General features: G+C 36.9%; 2 protein-coding genes across 5 annotated transcripts; one reads left to right on the forward strand and one right to left on the reverse strand.

The window, feature by feature from the left end:
* Positions 1 to 501: 501 nt before the first annotated feature.
* On the forward strand, positions 502 to 1,509 carry LOC117623150 (heme-binding protein 2-like). Its single transcript, XM_034354023.1, has 2 exons — positions 502 to 858; positions 947 to 1,509. Exons 1-2 carry the CDS (start codon positions 644 to 646, stop codon positions 1,365 to 1,367), a joined length of 636 nt encoding a protein of 211 aa, XP_034209914.1. The 5' UTR covers positions 502 to 643; the 3' UTR covers positions 1,368 to 1,509.
* On the reverse strand, positions 1,493 to 13,350 carry LOC117623123 (alpha-glucan water dikinase, chloroplastic). 4 transcript variants are annotated; one of them, XM_034354003.1, is made up of 34 exons: positions 13,067 to 13,335; positions 12,231 to 12,511; positions 11,800 to 11,841; positions 11,562 to 11,671; positions 11,380 to 11,458; positions 11,199 to 11,290; positions 10,953 to 11,106; positions 10,136 to 10,357; positions 9,584 to 9,940; positions 9,366 to 9,476; positions 9,122 to 9,214; positions 8,877 to 9,017; positions 8,677 to 8,765; positions 8,318 to 8,452; positions 7,925 to 8,087; positions 7,734 to 7,823; positions 7,454 to 7,639; positions 7,021 to 7,083; positions 6,876 to 6,938; positions 6,728 to 6,787; positions 6,482 to 6,634; positions 6,230 to 6,313; positions 5,618 to 5,794; positions 5,418 to 5,524; positions 5,006 to 5,219; positions 4,825 to 4,928; positions 4,517 to 4,649; positions 4,225 to 4,350; positions 3,559 to 3,669; positions 3,015 to 3,113; positions 2,566 to 2,739; positions 2,395 to 2,487; positions 2,068 to 2,183; positions 1,493 to 1,865 (listed from the first exon to the last, which is right to left on the reverse strand). In XM_034354003.1, exons 2-34 carry the CDS (start codon positions 12,486 to 12,488, stop codon positions 1,661 to 1,663), a joined length of 4,404 nt encoding a protein of 1,467 aa, XP_034209894.1. In that variant the 5' UTR covers positions 12,489 to 12,511; positions 13,067 to 13,335; the 3' UTR covers positions 1,493 to 1,660. The 4 variants fall into 4 exon arrangements, with proteins under 4 accessions (XP_034209894.1, XP_034209879.1, XP_034209886.1 ...); XM_034353988.1 differs by having other exon boundaries at positions 11,800 to 11,847; XM_034353995.1 differs by having other exon boundaries at positions 11,800 to 11,844; positions 13,067 to 13,334.
* Between the last annotated feature and the right edge of the window lie 1,707 nt (positions 13,351 to 15,057).

The following is a 15,057-nucleotide window of genomic DNA, read 5'->3' on the forward strand; positions in this document are numbered from 1 at the left end:
TGTGGACTGTTCGTGTTTGAGCATGGGTTAAATGCATATTAAATGTTAAGCTTTTATAAAAGAGATTCCCTTCTATCCGGCCATTACCGATTCCAATCCACTAAGAAAGATAAGTTAATAAATTTGATGATACGCATGGAATAAATATTTGACTCGAAGGAACTCATTGGAAGATAAATAACAAAGTTTTGATTGTTGCTGATCAGTATTCTGTCTTATATTTGTTCCACTCAAGTTCCATAGAGACTTTTTGGGGTTGGCAAGGCTCTAATCAGTAGTGGTGAGGGGTGAGTGAGAGAGATACCCTTTTGCTTCCAATCTATTTTTGTTAGTGGTCAAATTATTCTATGTAATAGTACAGTGAAGTGGCAAACATCATTTGGTTTTGGTTCATGCTTTACAAGTGGTGAACAGCAAAAGGAAAGATGGTGGGAACTAGAGCCACTAAAAACATGTGTGCATGTACGAGCATCCAATTCAAAATCAATTGGCAATAACTGCAGAGGTTCAAGATCATTTAAATCGTTGACGCAATTCTAAAGTCTCAACACAAATCACAACATGAAACCTGTCCTGCTTTGCTGCTTATAAAGCCAGAGGCCCCCTCGGAGGACAGAGCACAAGGCATCACATATTTCACAAAATGGAGAGGCCATTGTTAATCTTGATAGTAATGTGTTGTTACCTTTACAGTTGTAAACTTGTACTCTCTGGTCAGGCTATTGAATCACCTCGGTACAAGGTGGTGCACTCAGAATCAGATTTTGAGCTCAGACAGTACAGAGAATCCTCATGGATGTCTGCTCTTGTCAGAGAAACAAACTCCTTTGAAAAAGCCACCAAAGATGGCTTTCACAGGTTAATTTATCAACACTTCATTATTCATTTTTCTCAAATTGTTTTTAATTATAAATTTTTTGGATGAATATGATTTGAATTTGACCAGGTTGTATCAGTACATTCATGGAGCTAACCTTAACAATACAGATATTACCATGACTGCCCCTGTCTTAACAAGCATTGTCCCATCAGTGCATGGGCCAGCAGAATATTATGTAAGGCTGTATCTGCCTGCCAAATATGAAAGAACACCTCCACAGCCCTCCAGTGATCTGAATCTGCACTTTGATAAGTGGAGAAGTCATTGCATAGCAGTCAGAAAGTTTACAGGGTTTGCCAAGGATGACCATTTTCATAAAGAATTTGAAACTCTTGTGAACAGCCTAAATAAGCACTTGAATGGAAAGCCTGCAATTTTGGAATACAAGAGCTCCTATGCGATTGCCCAGTACAATGCTTCATATCACCTTTCTGGGCGCTTAAATGAAGTGTGGATGGATCTCTCTGGATTTACTTCCGACTGCTGAGAGACACAGACATGCATGTTGATCTGGCTATTTTATAATTTCTCGCAGCAATTAGCAAAGCAAGACATGTTGATATTTGAAATAAATAGAGATGACATCTTTCATGTATATATTATGCTATTATATATAATAAACATTTATATATTACTTCAAGTAAATACAATCGTGTAAATTGTTCATATTGCGATGGACATGTCCTCATTATTTGTTTCAAAATTCTTTTCTTTTTTTTCCTCCTACACTCAACAATGTTTATCGCACAAATCCTATAAAGAATTTAATACAAAAATAGATCACACTTGGGGTCTTGTCTGGACAACATAGAGTTTCCCATCCCTGATCACACCTTCAATGTCTTGTGGAGACCCATACAGCTCCTCAATTGCACTTCCAGCACGAGCAATGCTAGAGAGGATTGACTTGCGAAAGTTTCCGTCAACCATCAGTGGGTCAGATGAATAGTCAAGCACAACTTTCTCTTCCTCATCCATAGGAACACTGTCAATAGCATGCAACGATATTAGATTTAAAAATATATATATATATATATTTATTTATTTGAATTCTTAAGTGCATACATTATCTATGCAAACATAAAATGAACGACAATGAATCTGGCTGAGTGTATCGACTAGTTTACAATTAGTCGATCATCTATTGATGGAAGCTTATTGCCTGGGAGAGTTGTGTGGGAGTCTACCTGTCATAAAGGCCTGCACCTGCATAACCTTCAAGATCTTCACCATTGGAATCAGATCGAAAGATTATGGATCGTCTAATAAAGAGGCCAACAGGTTTGCTAGGGTAACCCAACACCTGAAAATGTCCACGTACTCATGAGTGCAAACAATGGCAGGTCCAAGAAAAAAATATGCATATTCCCCAATCACATGGTTGTGATAGGATTAGTAGGGTCTGTGAAAGCCTATAACCAAGTCGTCATCACCCTAGAAATTACCAACAAAATTCATTGCCCTCCATGGACTCTTATGTCACTTTTGGTGAGAGATGGACAAAAATGTATTACCTGAGGAGAGTCCAGATCATTCTTTTTGCTAATAAAACTTAGAGCCCGTCCAGGATAAGCTCCAACCAGGGTTTCTCCAAGTCCCTTAACAACCTATCACAGAAAAAACGACCCAAATCAATGTCACTGATACTAGTTGAAAATATATCTTGCTTAAAAACCACCAAATACCTCAGCATATATCTCTGATGAGTCTCCTGACGATGGGTTAGTCGTGTGAATAACGAATGCATAGTCAGCATTTATGATTTCTTGAACAAGGACAGCCATGCAGAGATAATCATGATCTAATTTCACTTTTCTTGTGCTGAAGTATGCTCTCTCATTCCACTTTGAAGCCCAGACCTGGATTATAACAGATGAGCATGCCCCAGAATATCAGAAAATTTTGGATAGAACAATTTGATCAGCATAGTTTAGCAGACAACTTGAACTCAGATATCAGGTTATGTAATTTGTGATAAGCAAAGAGAACTAGAGAACAGCAGAGAGTCAACTCACAATGGTGGCTGGCCCATATATATTACTACTTAAAGGTACTATTTCCCCAACAATAATATTAGGGATGGTTAAATTCCTAGCTCTACTGGCAAATCACAATGTTAGCAAAGCAGTCTTACCTTTTTTATAGCCATCCATGCTTGTTCCCACCGTTGTTCACCTTCATCACCAGGCCAAGGCATTCCTGAACTTTGCATCTTAGTCCTCAGCTCTTGGACCTGAAAATAACTTGCCACATAAGCTAGTATCGTTCACTTAAACTGTATCATTCTGCCTGGAGGCTCCGTAGAGTTAATTTCCCTTATAACTAGCAATACTGGATTTTATGTTATATCAAGATAACAAAAGAAGCAAACCAGTCATTCACACTTGAATTTTAGTTTATGAATGTAAAGGAAAGGTCTACAAAACCCAAATATAGAAATATGAAATTTCTTGCTTGGTCACCAATCAGAAATGTCATTTTTAGTCTGTTTTTTTTAACAATTTATGTTGGAAAACGGGTGATGGGATGCCATACATAACACTTTAGAGATTGGAATACCCCTGCAGAGTTCATGTGATTGTAGACTATGAAATGGAAATTGCATGCTTTGCAACCTATTATGAGTTGTTTTGACAAAAAAATAAAACCTTTAAACCCTGCTAGTAGCAAAAACATACCAACAGGGGTGGTGCTGCCAGCTGTAAAACGGTCTCCCGAATCTCCCTAAGTGAATCAAAATCTTCGTCTTTTAGCTTTTTCTTTAGAGTTCCCAACTTTTCAGCCACTGCCTATAAAGTAAACAGACATGAGAGAGTCAGACTAGAGCATTATACAATAAATATGAAACTTGACTAAATATATAATGGATTGCAAGCAGATGGAATGGAACCCTCGTTTGTCCTCGTAAGGTAGTGTTATTATAACATTAGACAAGAACAATGCAGAACACAAGTAACCAAATTCATTTTATGTTTATATATCTTATATAATTGATCTCAGTGATTGAGTAACATCTTAGTCATGTGGCTTCCTTAAACGCTGCTTCTTGTTTTTTCCTTTTTCAATCGACGAATAAAAAAATTCCTCTTTCTATATCAACCATACAGTACTGAAGCTACATCACATACTGCATTTCCATCACTGCGTTCAGTAAATTTTTTGAAGAGTAACAGAGTTCCACCTCATAAATTGTTAAGACATTAATTTCAGTATCAAGTAAACTCATCTTCACAATCTGGAACCCCTTCCATAGTAAATTTATCGTAATCAAGAGACAACAATTGAGTTACAATGAAAATTCCAACAAAGATACCCGACATTATAAGATTTGAGGTGAGGAAAACCTTATTTGAATCTTCTGAAAGAACCTTCTCAAATACTCCAAATGGTAGGGCAACTGAAGTAGGAATTCCAATCCAAGACGGCAGTTTTCCTTTTATATAAGCAACATTACGTGATTTAGCTCCAACCTGCCATCACCACAGAAATTATGCAAAATATCAAAAATTAGGAAATTGCATAGTCTAAGAATTTGTCTTTTATAGGATTAAAACCCAGTCAATAGTGAAAAAAAAAAAAATGAAGGAAACAGAAAATAACTCCATAGCTGTAAGTTGAAAAAAATTTCAAGCTTACCATTTCACTTGTGAACTCATCAGATGATATGGCATATCTACCAGTAAATCGTTTCCTGACCAATGTCAGAGATGGAGTCTCTTCTGTTGAATGAGTTGAACTTGCATCTTCTAGCTCACCCTCATTAACCTCACTGAAATTATACATGAAAAGAAAGTAAATAATGTATTTGAGAGACAAGTCATTCAATAATGGAAATTATAATGCATTGAAACTTTTATCAAGTGGCACCTGAAACCATTTTGTCAGCACATAATAAGAGATAACTTATGAACATTTTTCAAGATCAAGCCAAAGAAAAAAAGTACCTATAAGTTATATCAGCAGGTGTTGGCTTTATACGTAGTAACTTCCCTTCACTAGCTTGGAGGTCAGCCAGAATATTGGGGTCAAAGCATGTTGCAAAACAAACCTGCAAATAAAAAGTTGGTTATTTTACCGAACATGTCAACTATTATGGAAAGAAAATTATGATTGATGAGTGATTACCTTGCTATTTCTTGCTCGGACAGAGACATGAGATAGGACATCTGGCATATCAGGTGTCAGCACAGCAACAGTACCATCTGGAATTTCTTCCTCACCTTTTACACTTTTTGCCACCAAAATTGTGGGCTTGCTGTAAACTTTATTCTGAACAGTGAGTAATTCATCCACAACGACCACATATCCAACCACTTCCAGTGGGCTAATAACCTGCCAACTGTCCAGGTTAACCAAAGTAACATCAGAAAATTATCACGGCATGTAAGTGATATATGTTAAATAATGTTGATGTTAAATCTTCTTAGTTTTATAACACATCAGAGTGCATTTATTCCTTTATATTACCATTCAATCTCTCTTAACTATTTGAGATTAAACATGATATGATTGGCTAAACAATGGAAGTACAATCAACCTTCCCAGATGAGCAGTCTTTCGAAGAACTGGATCAAGTCGATTAAGGAGTGAGGACAAAGAGGCAGCTGATCCAGCACGGATAATTTCTTCAGTAAATATGTTCACCTGCAACAAATAATTATGAGCACAGAAACAAGGAAGCTATATGATACATATAAAAAACAAAATGCTTTAGTTTTGAAGACAGATAAAACATACAGCCGATTGGTCCACTCCAAGCTGTGATCCAAGGTACTCTGCTGATGGCTGTAAAACACTGAGATACGATTCTGCCTTGTTTGCAAGTGCAAGGCGGGTTCTGTCTAGGATTGATTTTGCATATAATGCCCAGTCATCGCTGTTACTTTTTAACATGTTTATAGCATGATCCCATCCCTTCATAAGAAACGAAAGAAATCAAATCACTATACTGTAAGAAAGAGAGAAAAAATTGTTATTTTGTAGACATTTTACACTTTATTAGCACCAGGAAGTACATGTATAGGCTATCTTTATGCCTCCTGAAGACAAACACAAAGGTAATGGGTTTGAAGTAGAATATTACCCACTGACCTAAACAACTAGTGGTACTGCAATATTTAGCCAGCATCTTGGAACTTGCAATATTTAACCAGCATCTTGGAAATGAAAACTAAAAGATGAAGTCCCCTACTCTTATCCTATTCTTCCAATTGACTTGAATTCTTATAAAAGAAAAGAAAAAGAATTCCATATCCAAACATAGGTTTAATAATCCTTATTACAAAACCCGTCTGCATGAAGCAAGAACTGGAAAAAGAAAAAGTGTTAAATTTATGATTAGATATTTACCTTCAAACAGTAAACAAGGTCCTCATTATCATCTGACGATAGTGCCAGGTTTTCTAGAACCAAAGAGATGAAGTACATAATTTTCTGCATAATGCATAAATCAGCCGATCAAAACATATATTTTGGAGTTTATCATTGCAACTGATCGTATTAGACTCAAAACTGAAACAACATTGGTGAAGAAGAAAAAGGAGAAAAAGTAAACCGAGATTGGTTCTGAGACATAGATATTTTCTTAGAGATAAGAATTACCTCTGGCCCAGCATTGTTCAGTTCTTCATATCCCCTTTCAATAGCGGTCCTAACAGTAGAATCAAGGGCAATGTCCAAAAATAAAAGATCCCTCAGACGATCATGAGGCTTAGAGAGCAATGGCCAAAGCGTCTGTCGAGCCTCGAGCAAACCCTGAATTATTATTTTTTTTTAACATTGAAAATCAGAGTTAAAGCGTAAGAGAATGACTGGAAAAATAAATGCCTATATCAAAATTTCACAAACCTCAATAAGGACTTCCACATTTCTGTCTTCAACATGTTCTAGTACAAATCGCAGGAGGTCCTGGATAAATGTCAAGATGCAAAATCTTATTAGTTATCTCATCTAGTTCACCCATCATAAGAAATTGAAATGAGGTTGAGAACATTACTGGAAACTCAGATGGCAAGCCAGATATAGGGTTTATTTTTACTCCAACCATGAATCCTTGACCCTGGAAAGAATTAAAGGTTCTATTATTGCTAACAAGTAACAGTGCATTATGTTGAGCTACTCCAATTAACTATTGATATTACCTCAGATTTGTAGCCCATACAATTTTGAATGGCAGACTCAAGATCTGCACCTGAATGAACTGCCTGCATGTAAAGATTGATCAGTCAATATTGGTAGAAAAGAAAGCTACAACATAATGCACAGCAGGCAATACGGGTCGAAAGAAGTCCACATAATCAGAAAACAAATTTGCACAAAACCTCTTTTCATCATAAAAGAAGGAAGAAATATGTATCATGAAATTCCTCCTGTGATATGGATATCATCTATTTTACAGGAAGAAACAACTGAAAGAATAGGTGTAGTACCACTGTACCATACCACGTACAGCATGACAAACTCTTCACGATGGATGCCATAAATCGTGCAAATTTAAGTGATGCAGATGTTTATAATAATAATAAAAAACTAGTCAAACATAAAACTTAGACCTCAAAGGTTTAGGAATCCAACCTTCAACGTTCTCATGTAGTGCCCCAGATCCCGCAGAAGACCCTCTTTCTGATCTCTCCTGAAATTGGGTTCATTATGGATTGCCCGATCATAGCTTAGAAGACGTTCTTTTGTGATTCCATTATCATTCAATGTTTTCCAGTAAACACCAATATCAAAGTCATTTTTTATGTAATCCAATAATGCCTGCGGTGACAAGTGACAATGTTAATGATAATTTTTTTAAAATAACTTAAAAAAAACCCACTGAATAGACCCTAACAAACTGTGACTCCAATACCTGACAAATAACAACATCATCTGGACTAGTGTTATTATGCAACTTTTGATGCCATTCCTCCATCATTCCGCCCTTGCACTCATTGTTTCTCTAACATCATTCAATAAATTACATTAAATCTAAAACTTGTCCAGAAATGAGGGAAGTGAATATTGGACCACATGAAGGAAAGTAAAAATAATAATCTCCACCTGGATGACAAGGATCTCATCTCGAATTCGCTGTCCCACATCCCCTTCTCCTCCACGGCCAACAGTAGACATAATCATACGTAGAAGTTCTCGATACTGTGGATGACTTGCATAAACACTCTGGAGCAAGTCTGTGAGCCTGTTCTGTGCTTTACTAATCTCACTGCACCACGAGGAAAATAAGAATACTGTTGGGTTTAAAGGAAGACCTGGGTTTGACATTTTAGGAGAAGTGAGATGTGCAGAGAAACAGAAGTCATGGAAACTAGACTTGGTCCTTGTAACTAATCATACATGGGAGCCATTTAAGATGATATCCACATATCTCCATGTCCATATTCCCCAAAAAGAAAGTATTAAAAAAGCACACTCTAGAGATCAAAAGAATTGTACCGTGGTTTCACATTGTAATTTTTATTCCAAATGAGCTGCCTCATAGCCATAAATCTCATCCACACCAAAATACCTGCAAGACCTAATTCACCAGAATCTTTTGCTTGATTGATTAAGTCTGCTGCAATGTTAAATCTGAGAAAAGGAAAATATGAGATTCAGAAAAGAAAACGAAATGAACCAATTAGAGCACCCATAACTTTCTCCAAGTTGTATTCATCACAAATATAGTAGTAACTAGAGCATTCATTTACACTTAATATATTGGGGGCCAAATAAAGTAGAATGGCATAAAATGGAATAAGAAATACCAAAGTCAATGAATCTATATTTTATCTAATTCCAAAGAGATTACTGACCGATGCATAAAGGATTTCTGTGCCTCACTCTCCTGCTCTGCTATTTTATCCAACAAACCCTTCGCAGTACCTTTGCCATCACCAGCATCCTTGAATGGGAAAAGTTCAGTGATTAAAATTGTAAAGGTAATGGAACCTGGAGTAGAATCTAGATAAGGCACTCATAGAAATAGACATTATGACCAAAAACAAGGAGCAACCTTCTGAACTTTCTTGAGTTCAACACCAAAGTCAACATAGAAATCCGAGCCTTGATTCTTAATCCAATTTCCAGCAGAACAAAGAACGAATGGCATTCCTTTGAAACTCTCCACTTCGATTTCTATTTCTAAAGATTGAACCTGTAAAGTTACTGACAATATATCAAGACAATTTTCTACAGAAACATATTTACTAGTCTAAAGTACCAAGGCCCATGGACCAATTCATGTTTCCCTTGGCATACCTCATAAGTAGAGTCAGCAGAACTTTGAAATTGTGTTTCAGCGGCCCCCTTTAGAGAAACTGAACCTTGGGGAAGTGCATTTGGAGGTGGTTCCTGAAAATGACAATATAGCTTACTTAACTCTTTCATGCTCTGTGATTAACAAGCAATGCATGGAAAATTAAAAAGAGAAATGTGAAAGAACGAAAATATTTAAGATATTCGTGAAGACCATATTTTTAATTAACAGATTTAAAAATATTACCGACCACTCTCCAGCCTTGTTTTTTGATAAAGCCCAGTGAAGGGTAAGTGGTTCTTTGAAATCTGTTGCAAGATGAACCTTTGTCTTTCCAGCAGGCTTGGTTACAAGTACCTTATAAATGTTTCAGGATTCTAAAAATTAGTTTAGTCCCCACAAGAAAATTGCCTTGCAGGGAAAAAAAAACAAGAACCAAGAATCAATGCGCATAATTGTCTCACCAGGAGGTCCTTATCATTGAGCTTGAAAGTATATTTCCTCAGAACAGAACCACCCTCTTGTTCTTCCTTTGCCTTGGCGAAAAGCTCAACTGCTGTCAAAGGTTTTGGTTTGACTGAATGTTCTTTATCTACAATTTTAGCTTCATCTACAAATTTAGCAGCATGTTTATTGATAATCTGCATAAAGTCCCTCTTCTTGCGCTGTATTCTGTCGGTTCTAAAAACCTGTTTACTCTCAAATTTCTTTGCAACCTTTGTTTGTATCTCTCCTTTGGTAATCTTCTTCCGTATCTCATCAAGAGAGGCACCTTTCTCTAGTTCCCTCTGCAACTCTTGTCTTGCTTCCTCAAATTCCCTCTGTTTTCAGAAAATCACACCAATGAAGACCAACTCTAAGCAAAAAGGGGAGATACAACTCATTGATCACACCAAGGAAGCAAATAGTTAGTCTCCATTTGCTTGAAAGGAGATACCTAAAAAGATACCTAAAAGGAAAACGAGGGGAAAAATAGAAACAAGAACCAAGAAGCTCAAAGGAGATTTGGAATTTACATGTTGCTCTTCTGGGGAGTAGTTGGGTTTCCCAGCTTTCTCCCAGCGTATATAAGATTGTATTTGTACAAGATCCTCAGGAATCCTCTTTGTCTCAGAAAGAGATGGTTCTTCAATTTTACCACCATCATTTTTCTTAGTCAGCCTTGCTTGGAGATCTTGTATGGAAGTACCCCTAGCTACTTCCTCCAATAGCTCACTTCGGGCTGCTTCGTACTCCACCTATAAACAGTAAATATTCATTAAAAGCAAACCAAAATAGCATAAAAAGTCTTTAAATCAACTTCGCAAGTTTCTCTTGTCAAATGTTCTATAAGGAAGCTAAATGACTAATGAATTTTCATTAGCCAGACTTTAATAGCGAAATCATATACAAAGAGAACTCTGTCCCTTGAAAGGAAGTTCAACACTAATCTTTAGGAAAATTCCACCTAAAGGAAACTATATATCATAATCCATATGAAATTATACTAAACCAGTCCTTATTCTGTAAGAGATACATTACAGATGAGCACCATGGTATAAGGATGAGGATGGATGAGATTCTGCAACACAGAGAAATCCTTATGCAACTGGATTTCTCTCTCCATGGGAAGTAAAAAATGAAAAGGAAAGAAAAAATTACAGTTGGAGATGCAGTAACAATGATGACAGGAAATTTGTAAACTTAGATGGCACATTGTACATGCCTTCTCTTGCTCTGGTGTTTCTTTCTCCCCGTGGGACGTAATAAGCAAAAGGAGAAAAAGAATTACAGTTGGAGATCCAGTAACGATGACAATAGGATATTTGTAAAATTAGAGCACAATTCACATGCCTTTTCTTGCTCTGGTGTATACATCTGTTTACCCTTTCTTTCCCATCTCAAATATGCTTGAATTTGTACAAGTTCTTCAGGAACTGAAGCATTGGATATCAGCTTCTCTTTCGCAGGTAACTTAACATGAAAGTTATCACCATTGTTCTTAAACCTGCCAAAGAAGATTAAGGAAGAATAAAACTCTTCATCCCGTTTACATCAAAGTTACTAGGCCAAGAAAAAACAGAACAAATGAAAACCTACCATCTGTTCTGGCTTTCATCAACTATAAGAAACTCGATTGCTTGTATTGCAGGATCATCAATCTCAATTTTGAGCATGCAAATGGAGCCAGACTAGAAAAAAAATCAATTGAAAGACAAATAAATCTTCAGTTAGCACAGGAATAAACAAATATGATATTTGTGCTGCTTTAAAACCTTACTTTTTGAAAAGGAGTTCTGAGAGCTTTGTTCTTATATACTTTGGTCCCATCTGGGCGCCGAGAAGGAAGCACCCACTTTCTGAAAAGAGAAAATGACAAAAAGGAAAGAAGACATCTCAGATTATAAGGTAGACATCTTGAGTATCTGACTCAACTAAAGAAGCAATTACAGGGAAACTTACTCTTTTCTATCTTGTATCCCACCCCAGTGAAGAGTCAAAGAGTGACCGCTGTATGTTACCCGAATGTCTAGTTGAGTGGCAGACCCTGGAGACGATGCATTCACATAAACCTGCCCATTTAGGTATGGCTTCTGTTAGTATAGTCCCTTGTGGCATATCTTGGCTCAGCTGAACTCAACAAAGCCTTATCCAAATAGATAACATTGATCTAAGTACCTAACACTTACACTACATGTACCTGCAATTCAATATTCCCACCAAGATTGAATTTCCCTGCAAGCTGCTGCTACAAGGCAAAAGTCAGTTAACATTAAAACATTCCAAGCCAACAAAACAGACAAATCAGAATAATCATTCAAATCTCAACTTTAAAATAATTTTTCTAGTCCACTGTTGAATAAGATTTCATTTATTATTTATATTGCACTTGATTTAGAATTAGGAACCTCATCTTAAAAATCCAGTGGCCAACATTCAAGCTCAATTCTTAACAAAGCCTTAACGCGGACAAATGGGCACCGGACACATTGTCCATTACACCACCTCCCTAACCCTAGCATTATCAAGCTATTTTCTACTAGGTTTTCCAATGGATAATTCAACAAATTATTGAAAACTACTCAAATGCTATAATTCAAAACTGATCAATATGAACAGAAATTTCCATACATCGGAAGGCGGATCTGTGGTTAATACAGCACGAGGAACGGCTGTAGCAGGGCGGCGTGACCCCATGGCTAACTTTGGTTTCTGGACGTTCAAATTGTTCCCACAAAATTTCTTGGATATTGGTGACTTCCGTGCCTGTGCTTCCACTTGGTGGACACTCTTGGCTTGAAATAATGTGTTAGCAGGAATACCAGAAGAATTTATCTTGCTTTGAAGCAAGCTCTGGTTGAGCAAGTTATGGCCTACCGAATTGCTCATATTCGTTGATACCCTCCTCAATTCTGAAGAAACCAAAGAATCCATCCGAAGGAGAAGAAATTAGAGCAAGCTACGCCATTTAAAAGCATTCATGAATTATCAAGTAAATTAAGTTCTTACACATACATACACAAACATGTAATTTTTACTGATTCTGTGTTTGGTTGCCACGAAAGCTGAGGAAAATAAAAGGGAAAAAGGAAAAGGAAAAGGAAATCACTTTACTAGTTTCTTATTTTGGACGTTGTTCTGATTTTTGAGAACTCGCCCCCTATTTAAATACATCTATTTAAAGCTTATACCTCTTTACTTTGGCAAAAGAAAAAAAGCAAAAGGAATTCAAAATCTGAAGAGGTGCACGACATATCTTTCGCTGCTTTTCTTCTTTGTTATAAGCATTTTCTCAGGAACCAAACGGAAAATGGGTAGAAAATTAAGCGAAAAACAAGCAGCAATGCAACATTCCCATTCGTTTTAGTTCAGAAACATCCAGAATCAGGAACCGTAAATGCCAGTAAAATTCGATGAATAATTGATCAAACTGTTCGAATAAATAAAACAGAAATTGAAGAAGCTACCTCTGGAAATTGATTCAACCTCTGAGAGTTTAGAGAGAGAGTGAATATACGATCAGATTCTTGAAAGAGAAAGAGAGAGGGTGGTGAGGGAGTGAAGGGTGAAGAGAGAGAGAAACAAAAAGGTGGAGATCGTAGACGAAGGCTTTGGTTTGAAGCCAGTCCGCGAATTCTTGTGATTGGTGGGATTTGTAACCAGTCGTTACTCTTCTGGGAAATCAAAGAGAACGAGTCTACGTAAGTGACATGGCGCTTTATCTCTGCCGACGGACGCGTGGCCACATTTTCTTTTTTCGAAAAACCTCGGGGAGATTCTCACGTGCGACTTCTTCTCCTCCTCTTCTCGTTAAGTTAAAGTTGAATGAGTGAGAGAGAGAGAGAGAGAGAGAGAGAGAGAGAGAGAGGGGTCATCACTCAACAGATTTCCCCTCGATTTTAACCCAAATTTCATTACTGACCTTCCTCCTTTGATATTTGTTGGAATTGTTTGTCGCTAAGCTTATTACAAAGAATCAAATCTTTTAATAATGAGCTCGCTATGGACTGAACGAAAATGACTACCACATACCAAATGGTATGAAGAGATTATTTGAAAAATAAGATACAAAAAACAAATGAGAGTTTGTATAATAATAAGTCGGTTTCTCAAATGCACGGATAAATATTTTTAACCAGAAGAATTACAATTTCTTCGCCTCTCATTATCGTTAAAAGTTCAATGTTATTACCATTGGGTCTCTCTTTTTCTGGAATTATAAGATGTGCCCCACAATGCCAACTTGCAAGCGTACCATTTCTGCAAAATCATATCAGAGCAACTCTAGATGCAGTCCGTCCATCCATAGTCCACACTTGATAGATCCAAAGCACAAAGATATTTTATTTTATAAAGGGCAGATATTATATAACAGTAGCTAGGAGGATGCATTATTATAAGCAGGTCGGCCACTGGGTCTTAAATATCTACCGTCCCTTTTTCGGGTTTTGTTTTTGTTTTTATTATAAAAGTGTGAAATTCAAACCGTTCACGTCCAGAAAAAAAAGAAGATGAGAAAACAAATGGTCACTTTCAGGTGGGCATAACATAAAGAGAAAAAAGAAAACACACACGACGTTGAGTGTAAAGATAACGCAAGGAACCCATGAAATTAAACAGAGCTTTAACATCTGACTCAAACAAAGAAAGTTGGGGGACATGTGAAAATGCACTGAAACTGAGGTAGGCATTTGCCTAACCACACAGGCAAGGCAAGCAATCCATATCGCTTTTGTCCTTAGCAGGAAACTTGCGAGATGTGCATACAAATCCATGCAAGTTGGAACATGGAAGATGATGGCAAGCAACTTTGGGAAGCAGACAAACACATTAGTTAGTTAGATAGATCCCAAGTAGAATGAAATTGTTCACCAATAGAAGATTAAAATTAAAAGCATGAGCTTTAAAATTGACGGATGATCTTAACTTCACTCCCAAATCCCACATTTCACAATTTGGCATGCAGCAGTACAGAAAGTAGTGTGACTTTTTTTCTTGTCGAAAAGATCTTGTATTCAAAGCACAAGGAACCCCTAAACAAGAGGCCCACGCTCATACATAGGAAACAAATCTGTCCATGCAAGAAAACAGACAATGCATAAGGAGTCCAAAAAACAAACAATACATTTAGACTAATCAAGAAGAACAGTGCCAGAAAGACAATATGGGAAAACTTTTGTCATTTGGCAAGAATTGATGTTTGTGATGTGATCTTATTGTCCTTTGTGGAATTTATGATGCAATATGGGCTTTTGTTGGGTACTTTATGTCTGTTCAGGTTGTAACATGGACTTCATGCTTTCATGCAATCCATGGCATGGCTTTTACAACTTTAGCCAAAGCCCAAGTTTCATGCCATTTGAAACGTTGGCAGATGAGCCCATGTCATAAATCTAGGACTCGAAAACCTGGCTAATCCCATGAAATATTTTCTCATTTAACAGAGGTAATTACAAAA

Source organism: Prunus dulcis, chromosome 1 (genome assembly GCF_902201215.1).
Source record: "Prunus dulcis chromosome 1, ALMONDv2, whole genome shotgun sequence".
Lineage (NCBI taxonomy): Eukaryota > Viridiplantae > Streptophyta > Magnoliopsida > Rosales > Rosaceae > Prunus > Prunus dulcis.

Excerpts from the sequence above, each read along its gene's own strand:
- LOC117623150 (XM_034354023.1), top strand. The coding sequence starts at position 644 with ATGGAGAGGCCATTGTTAATCTTGATAGTAATGTGTTGTTACCTTTAC. Across the intron at positions 859-946 it reads ACCAAAGATGGCTTTCACAG|GTTGTATCAGTACATTCATG; the intron begins GTTAATTTATCA and ends GAATTTGACCAG.
- LOC117623123 (XM_034353988.1), bottom strand. The coding sequence starts at position 12,488 with ATGAGCAATTCGGTAGGCCATAACTTGCTCAACCAGAGCTTGCTTCAA. Across the intron at positions 7,824-7,924 it reads ATGAGATCCTTGTCATCCAG|AGAAACAATGAGTGCAAGGG; the intron begins GTGGAGATTATT and ends GAATGATGTTAG. Across the intron at positions 7,640-7,733 it reads ATGATGTTGTTATTTGTCAG|GCATTATTGGATTACATAAA; the intron begins GTATTGGAGTCA and ends TTGTCACCGCAG.